This window comes from Pipistrellus hanaki (assembly GCF_964339955.1).
Source record: "Pipistrellus hanaki genome assembly, contig: scaffold_82, whole genome shotgun sequence".
Taxonomy (NCBI): Eukaryota; Metazoa; Chordata; class Mammalia; order Chiroptera; family Vespertilionidae; genus Pipistrellus; species Pipistrellus hanaki.
In genome coordinates this window covers 50,369-58,614 of record NW_028182253.1, presented here as the reverse complement: position 1 = coordinate 58,614, position 8,246 = coordinate 50,369, and the positions used below count along the sequence as shown (strand labels likewise).

The 8,246-nt window shown below is 65.9% G+C and overlaps 1 protein-coding gene and 1 long non-coding RNA gene across 5 annotated transcripts in view; one reads left to right on the top strand and one right to left on the bottom strand.

Annotated features, from left to right (window-relative positions):
• The first annotated feature begins 247 nt into the window (after positions 1 to 247).
• SPIB (Spi-B transcription factor) lies at positions 248 to 7,299 on the top strand. Of its 4 annotated transcripts, none has more exons than XM_084907437.1 (6): positions 248 to 279; positions 1,180 to 1,207; positions 2,752 to 2,827; positions 3,104 to 3,321; positions 3,700 to 3,850; positions 5,292 to 7,299. In XM_084907437.1, exons 1-6 carry the CDS (start codon positions 257 to 259, stop codon positions 5,588 to 5,590), a joined length of 795 nt encoding a protein of 264 aa, XP_084763563.1. In that variant the 5' UTR covers positions 248 to 256; the 3' UTR covers positions 5,591 to 7,299. The 4 variants fall into 4 exon arrangements, with proteins under 4 accessions (XP_084763563.1, XP_084763565.1, XP_084763564.1 ...); XM_084907439.1 differs by having other exon boundaries at positions 249 to 279; positions 2,755 to 2,827; XM_084907438.1 differs by lacking the exon at positions 248 to 279 and having other exon boundaries at positions 962 to 1,207; positions 2,755 to 2,827.
• LOC311616169 overlaps positions 4,867 to 8,246 on the bottom strand; it is a 46,272-nt gene continuing 42,892 nt past the window's right edge. Inside the window, exon 3 of the long non-coding RNA XR_014793854.1 lies at positions 4,867 to 4,881. This is a non-coding gene — a long non-coding RNA (uncharacterized lncRNA). The remainder of the gene's footprint in view (positions 4,882 to 8,246) is intronic.

The window sequence follows — 8,246 nt, the reverse complement described above, 5'->3', positions numbered from 1 at the left end:
ACCCAGCTCCCCTCATTTCCACCCCTCAGGGCTACCCCCGCTTCCAACCGTGGGGATCCCCAAATCCAGCGGCTCCCGGCCCGCCCTCCCCACCACGTGACCAGAGGTTGTGCAATCCGGCCCCCTCCCCTGGCCCCCTCCCTGAGGGGATTTTCGAGGAGGGCTGAGCGCCCGCACCCCTGCCCCCAGGGGGCCGGGCCAAGGTATAAATAGGGGTGGCGGCTGCGCCCGCGGCAGGAACCAGCCCGGCCCCGCCATGCTCGCCCTGGAGGCTGCACAGTGAGTGGGGCCCCTAAACCTGCCCAGGGGACCGCGGCCCCCCATCCCTGCCCTCTGCCAGGCCTCCCCGACGGCGGTCCCGGCTGTCAGCCCCACGGGGGGGGTTGTCCACGCTGGCTCCTGCCCCTCTCTCCCCTCCCACCTCTGATCTCCCCTCCATCCTCCTCCTGTCTCCCCTGGACCCCAGGGACCCTCCTGGGAGACCTGCCTCCTGCCCCCCACCACCCACCCACTCCCCTGCCGACAGCTCCAGGGCCCTGTACCCTGTCCCCCTGGTCCCCCTGGTCCCCCGGGTCCCCCTGGTCCCCCTGGTCCCCCTGGTCCCCACTCCCTGTGTCTCTCCGTGTCCTGGGTCTGCCTCTTGCTCCCTCTGCCTCAGCCTCCTTCCAATTCCCTGTCCCCCTGTCTTCTCCTGCCCTCCTCCCCCCACACCCCACCCCTCTGTCTCCGGGCTCAGCAAACCCTTCGGCATCTGAGCAGCCTCTCCATACTCTCCCCTCCCCTCGCTGGGTCTCCCCGTCTCTTCCCCGCGCCTCCCCATCGCTCCCCGGGTCCGAGGTGGACCCATTACCCAGACCGGCTGAGGGAGGCCCTCCCTGCCCCCTCGCCGCGGGCACCCGCATCTCCCCGGGGACTTTCTCTCCCTCACTTTCCCTCCCCCCCCCCCCCCAGCCCCTGCCTATGCAAATCCCAGGGGACGGGGGACATTTGCCTGGCTCCCACCCCCCACTTCCTGCCCCGGGAGCAAGGGGGGGGCGGGGGCTGGTCTCCCGCAGGAGCCCAGAGCGGAGCAGGCGGCGGTCACAGCTGCAGCCGCCTCCCCACGGCCCCCAACCACCCCGACACTCAGGTGGCTGCTGACAGACACCCTGACATGCCCCTGTGTCTCTCCCCCTCCAGGCTCGACGGGCCACACTTCAGCTGTCTGGTGAGTTGAGGTCCTGGGGGCCAGGGCAGGGGCAGGGTGGGGGCCCCACATGGCCTACTATGAGCTCCCTGCCTCAGTTTCCCTCTCTGCCCCTTCCCGTCACTCTGTGTTTTCTGCTCTCTCTCGGCGTCTCCCACCACCACCCTCCAGCCACTCAGGACGGGTGTCCCTCCATGTCTCTCCTCTCGGGCTGCCTTGGCGTGGGCAGGGGCGTGGGGGGCGGGGGCTGGGGGTGGGGGTGGGGGGTCTTTGTATCTTTGTCTTTCCGTCTCGTTCTCTGTCCAGCAAACCCATTCCTTTCCCTTCTCTTCCTCGCTTCATAGTTTCCAAACTGTACGTCTGTAACAGGCCAGACACACGAGACTCGACCTACAACCCACAGTCTCATCCGAGAAAGAAAAGCCTTACTCATAGCCTAAAAGACAGCCCCTCCGGGGCCCCTCCCTGCCCCGCATGACGAGTTATGCTTTTTTTTAAAAAAAAAAAATGAGGCATAACGTGTGTCAGTCAAATGACACATCTTGCGTACGGCGTGGTGAGGGCTGACCCGGGCACACACCTGCGCAACCACTAACCAGCCGAGACCAGCGCTCCGTCAGCCGGGAATACCCCGTGCCCTCCTGTCCATCCCCCCGACCCGACTTTCCCACCACGAATTTCTTCTGCCTGGCGTTGGGCTTTCCGTGGAGGGAATCACAGAGGGTCCCCTTTGGGGTCTGGCTTCCTCTGCTCAGCCTCGAGTGTGTGCCCGGCGCCTCGGCCCTTTTTCCTGGCTGTATACTACTCCGCCGTGGCCACCCCGCAGGGCCTGTGTCCGCCCTGCCCCGCCCCGTCCGTGGCTGGGGCGCTGCGTCCCCTCTGGTGCTTCTCACAGGCGGCTCTGGGTGTATTCTTGGTGAGGCTGTTTTGCGGCCGGGCGTTTTCCTGGGTAAATCTGGGCGTGAGACTGCTGGCAGGGGGCTGGGAGAGCTCCCGCATTGGCCTTGACTGGCTAAAGCGAGACGATGCTTGAGATGGATGGACGGGGTGACGTGGAGGTGCATACAGGCAGCGCGGAGACCGAAGGAGACCCTCCACCCTCACACCCTTCACCCGCCGCCCGGGCAGGGAGGCCGGGGGAGTCCATGCCTGTGACGGAGCCCGGGAGGCCCCGTCTCAGCAGGAGCGGCTGTTCCCCGCCCCCCTCTCTCTTTCTCTCTCTCTCTCTCCCTCTCTCCCTCTCTCTCTCCCTCTCTCTCTCTCTCTCTCTCTCTCTCTCTCTGTGTGTGTCTCTCCGGGTCTTCGCGGGCGTCTGCCCTGTTGTCTGTGTCCTCTCTCCGTCTCTCTGTGCGTCTCTGTCTGTCTGTCTGTCTGTCTCTGTCTCTGTGCGCTTCTCTCCTTGAGTCCCCGTGTCTGCGGGATTGGTCGTGAGCAGCTTTCTCTGTCTGGGCCTCTCCCCGCCTCTCCCCTGCCCCTGCGGGGGTCTCCCTGCTGGTCCTGGGTGGGGGGGGGGGCTCCTCACAGCCCGCTGACCCCTCCTCCTGCCCCCCCCCGCCCGCCCGCAGCAGTACCCAGATGGCATCTTCTACGACTTGGACAGCTGCAAGCACCCTGGCTACCCCGAATCAGAGGGGGCTCCTGGTGAGTGAGCCACACGCTCCGTGGGCCCATTTCACAGACGGGGAGCTGAGGCCCAGGGGGGGTGGGCTGTGGGGGGCGGTCCCATTGCTCAGCAGGGCGAGGCCAGCCTGGGCCCTCGGCCTCCTCCCTTTCCTCCCTGGCCGCCCGCCCATGCAAACCCCGGGGTCAGCCATTTGCATGGCCCACAATGGCCCCTCTGTGCTGGTGCCTCCCGTGGGGGCGGGCCGAGGCCACCCCCTCCCCTCCCCCAGCTTCTGACTCCGGCCCTCCCCCCAGACTCCCTGTGGGGCTGGACGGAGGTCTCGGCGGCGCCCCCCGCCTCCTACGAAGCCTTCGACCCCGCCACGGCCATCTTCAGCCACCCCCCGGACGCCCCGCTCTGCTACGGGCCCTCCCCCGCCTACAGCCCCGCGGGCGGCCTCAACCCGGCCCCCAGCCTGGAGGCGCCGGGCCCCGGCTTCCCGGCCTACCCCGCCGAGGACTTCGCCTGCCAGGTGAGGGCGGGGGGTCGCTGACACCCCATCAGGCGACTGCGGTGTGCTGGGCTCCAGGCGCTGCACTGGGGCCGATGCACTGTGACCCCCTCCCTCCCCCCTCCCTCCCTCCCTCCTCCTCTGAGGCTCAGAGCTGTCATCGCTGCAAAACCAGTGACGGGGACACAGGCAGGAGCCAGGGGGCAGCGCAGGTGGCTGTGGGGGGCGTGGGGCGGCTTCCATGCAGGTGGCCTGGCGTCCCCCGGCCTCGCCACGGCGGTCCGAGCTGAGGCCAGGCTGTAAACGGAGGGGGGAGGTCCCAGGAGGAGGAAGCTGAGGGAGGGAGGGAGGGAGGGAGAGCCGGGGATCCCCGACGGCAGGTGACCTGACCTCCCACAGGCCCTGGGCACCCCGGCCTACGCCCCGTACCCCAGCCCCGTGCTGTCGGAAGAGGAGGACCTGCTGCTGGACAACCCCGCCCTGGAGGTCTCGGACAGCGAGTCAGACGAGGCCCTTGTGGCTGGCCCCGAGGGGAGGGCATCCGAGGCAGGTGAGTGGGAGCGGGTGGGCGGGGACCCCCACAGGAGGCGGGAGGAGGGCCCGGAGGGCACCCGGCTGTGTGAGCGCGCGGGGCCTCTGCCCTCCTGTCTGTACGGGGACGGCCGTGGTGGCTGTCACCGGCGTTAGGGAGGGCCCAGGGGGAGGACAGTGGGGGGTAACGGCGAGTGCAGAGTGAGTCTTCACCTCCGCCATCAGCTCAACAGAAACCTTCCCAGGCTCCGCCCCAGCCCGCAGCCCCGCGCCAGGCCACATGCCCTGTGCACAGCCTCCGGGAGGCTGGGGCTGGTCCTAGGCCACTTTCTGTCTGGGCCTCAGTCTCCCATCTGTAAAATGGGTTGTCACCGTCACCCCACCCCGTGGGGCTGTGGTGAAGACGAAATGAGCTCAGAATTGTAGAGCACCCGGCACGGAGTTTGTAAAAGTAAAACACACGCACACGCGCCCCCCCCCCCCCCACACACACACACACGCATGCACGCACACGCACACATGCACACACACGCACGCGCACACACACACACACACACACACGCATGCACGCACACGCACACATGCACACACACGCGCACGCACACACACGGTCACACACACATGCATACGCACGCACACGCACACGCACACACATGTAAGCCTCGTTTACAGCTGAGGAGAAGCCACTCAGAGAGGTTAAGTCAGCACCCCAGGGTCACACAGCTGGGAAATGGCAGCAGTGGGGTTCCTGTACTCGGTGCCCTGCTGTGACCCCCGGACCCTGCTCTGAAGTGGGGGGGTGCGGGAGCTAGCTGCTTGTAGGAGCCCAGCATTCAGGCCCCCGGGGCCTCTCCCAGGATCCCAGTCCCTCTGGGCTGTGAGGCTGGGGGACCTGCAGCTGGAGACTAGCCAGACTGACCTTCCAACACCATCAGCTCTGTGTGGTGAGCCTTTAAAAAAAAAAAAAAAAGTATTTTTATTTATTTCAGAGAGGAAGGGAGAGAGAAACATCAATGATGGGAGAGAATCATTGATCAGCTGCCTCCTACACTCCCCCCACTGGGGATCAAGCCCGCACCCCAGGCATGTGCCCTGAGCGGAGTCAAACCTGCGACCCTTCAGTCCGCAGGCCGATGCTCTATCCACTGAGCCACACCGGCTGGGGCTGCCCAGTGAGCCTTTGAGGAGCCCTGTCAGCCCGTTTCACAGCCTCCCTCCTCCATGTGCTCCACAATGCAGATTCCTAGGCGCTGGGCCTGTGGAAGAAAGCAGGGGAGGGCCATGGGGTTCTGGGGGGGACAGCTTCTGGGATGGGGAGGGGGGGCGCAGACAGAGCCAGGCAGGGGTACCTCTCAGCCACCTGCCTCTGCCCAGGTCTCTCCCTGGGGGATGAGGCTGGGGGACTGAGGCTGGGGGACTGAGGCTGGGGGACCTCCCTGACCCCCGCCCCCCCCCCCCAGGGGCCCGCAAGAAGCTGCGCCTGTACCAGTTCCTGCTGGGGCTGCTGACGCGCGGCGACATGCGCGAGTGCGTGTGGTGGGTGGAGCCGGGCGCCGGCGTCTTCCAGTTCTCGTCCAAGCACAAGGAGCTGCTGGCGCGCCGCTGGGGCCAGCAGAAGGGCAACCGCAAGCGCATGACCTACCAGAAGCTGGCCCGCGCGCTGCGCAACTACGCCAAGACCGGCGAGATCCGCAAGGTCAAGCGCAAGCTCACCTACCAGTTTGACCTGGCGCTGCTGCCGGCCGCCCGCCGGGCCTGAGCCCGGGGCCCCAGGCCGCTGTCTCACCTTGGTGTCCCCTCGCCCTAGGTCCTAGGACCCGTGGATCCCCCACGCTGTGGGGGTGGGGGGGCTGCCCTCACCCCTCAGCCCTGCCCGGGGCCCCTCTGGGATTCCCGCGTCACGTCCAGGGGCCCCAGGATCTCCACGGCTTGGGGCGCAGGACTGGTGTGTCTGTGTGGAGTGGGGCGGGCTTCCCGGGGACCCCCCAGCCAGGCTGGGGGGCCTCTGTGTGTCTGTGATCCCACAATCCCATCTGGGGGCGGGTGAGCCCACAGATCTTTCCACCAGGAGGGGGCGCTGCCAGCAGGCCAAGGCCTCTGCTCCTGTGAGTCCCTCCTGTCGGATCTGAGGTCTAGTGACGACGGAGGCCCCTGGCACCCCTTTACCGTAGCTCAGATCTCTGTGCCCAGCTGCCACTCGTGTCCTGTCTGTCCCCCCAAACCCCTCGGTCATCTCTGGGGTCCCCGAGTTCTCTGGATCCGCCCTGACACCGCTTTTTTGTGTCTGGAATTCTCCAGCCACAGCCAGGGAAGCTCAGGATCCTTCCGTCACGTCTGCAAACTCTCGTCAGGTTTTTTTTGTTTTTTTTCGGGGGGGGGGGGCACCTCATTGAACCTCGCCATGTCCGGGCCACCTCTGGTGTCCCCTTGTCTGCCTGGGATTCTCCAGCCACGTCTGTGCCCCGCCCTGAGGTCCCCCCATGGGGACCCCACTAGCAGCCGCGTTGTCATGGGAACCCACCCTCTCCTGGGGTGCCCTCTGTGGCCCCATTCTGCGGGTCATTCTGGCCGCTGAGCTGATTTCTGGGTGATCTTGGCAGTCCGTCCCGCCCCAACCCCCCGCCCCCATCATTTCTAACCCGAGGTCGCAGACTGATGACCCCTCCCCACTCCTTCCCCTCCCCCACCCATGGGGCCAGTTGGGTCCCCCTCCCCCGGCCCTCTCCCCCTGTGGGGTTTTCTTTAGTTTACCGTCACAGTTTTGTTCCTTTGTTTTTGCTTTTGTGTTTGGAGGGGGCATCCAATGTAACTGACATTCCAAAGGAGGGAGGTTTCGCAAAACCCTCCGGTTAGAACTTTGCACAATCCAGGATCGGCTTTGCGGGGTGTGGAGGCTGGAAGAAGGGGGTACCCCCCCCCCGCCATGGGCCCCTGTTCTCCACCTGTCCCGGACCCCCACCCCCTTGGCTGTCACGCCCTGGTGGCTTCTCTCGGTGGCCTTGACCCGCAGCCATCTGCAGTTTGACCCCTGGCGTGACCCCAGCTGCGGGGAGAGCCTGGATGGGCGTGGGCGCTCTGCCTGGAAGCCGAGGCCAGGGGCTGGGGCTGAGCCCGGGGACCTCGAGTCAGAGACGTGCTGCTTGTGGGCCTCCGCTGTCCCTTCTGTGGAAGGGGAGAGGAAGAGGAGGAAGATGGTGAAAGTCACCTTGCAGCCCCGCGGACAGGCCTTCGATGCACCTCCTGAATCCACCGCCCCCCACGCATGGCCGGAGGAGGCCGAGGAGGGCCCAGCGGGGACCCGGAGAGAAGAGGGCCCTGCAGGGGCGCCCCCTGCTGGCAGCGGCAAGAGCAGAACGGCCCCCTGCCTTGGGGAGGGGCCAGCCTGGGGGGGCGTGGCAACAAGTCCTCCTGGGGCCTCCCTTGCAAATGAGGTACCTTCTGCAGAAACCATCATCACCCCAAGTGTGGAATAAAATAAAATAAACAAAACAAACCAGGTAGACACCTGTGCCGCTCCTTGGAACCCTGTGTCAGGGACGGCAAGGCTGGCACTCTGGGCCTGCTGGGCCTCGGGGACACCGGGACAGGGAGGGGGAAGGAAGGAGATGGAGCCAAAGCCGGTGTGGCTCAGTGGATGGAGCGTCGGCCTGTGGACTGAAGGGTCCCAGGTTCGATTCCGGTCAAGGGCATGTGCCTTGGTGGCGGGCACATCCCCAGTGGGGGGTGTGCAGGAGGCAGCTGATGGATGATTCTCTCTCATCAATGCTTCTAACTCTCTATCCCTCTCTCTTCCTCTCTGTAAAAAGTCAATTAAATATATACTTAAAAAAAGAGAGAGAGAGAGAGAGGAGATGGAAGAGGAGTTTAGAGCCAGACGAGGGTGAGCCTTGAAGGCCAGTGTAAGGGGCTTGAGCCACAGGCACTGGTGGTTCCGTCCAACTTTTGTCTCCTCTCTTCCGGACCAAGGGGACTCTTCCCGCCCTCTCTCCGCTGCCCTTTCTGTCCTCTCTCCCGCCCCTTTCTTTGCCCGCGCGCGCTCTCTGGTCTCGGGCTCCGCCCCTCCCTGGTCTCTGTCCTTCCTTGGGTGTCTGTCCTCCCTCGGGCTGGCGGGGCAGGGCGCCAGGACCCAGGTGGCAGCGCCGCCCTCCTGGCCCCCGCGGCTCTGCCCGCCTCGCCCGCTGGGGAGCTGTGTGGTAGTCTGCCTGGTAACCCGTGACGTCACACGAAGGCTGCCTCCGGATTGGCCTGGCCCTCCTTGGAGGCGGGAAGTTTCCGGCTCACAGGGGGTTTTGGAGAGGGGGGAGGGGAGGGGGCGCCGGAAGGACACAGGGAGGGACTTGTCGTCCTCACAGCCCCCCAACCCCATCCTCCCCCTTCACCCCAAGCCCTCCATCCTTCCCTTCCCCTCCCTCCCC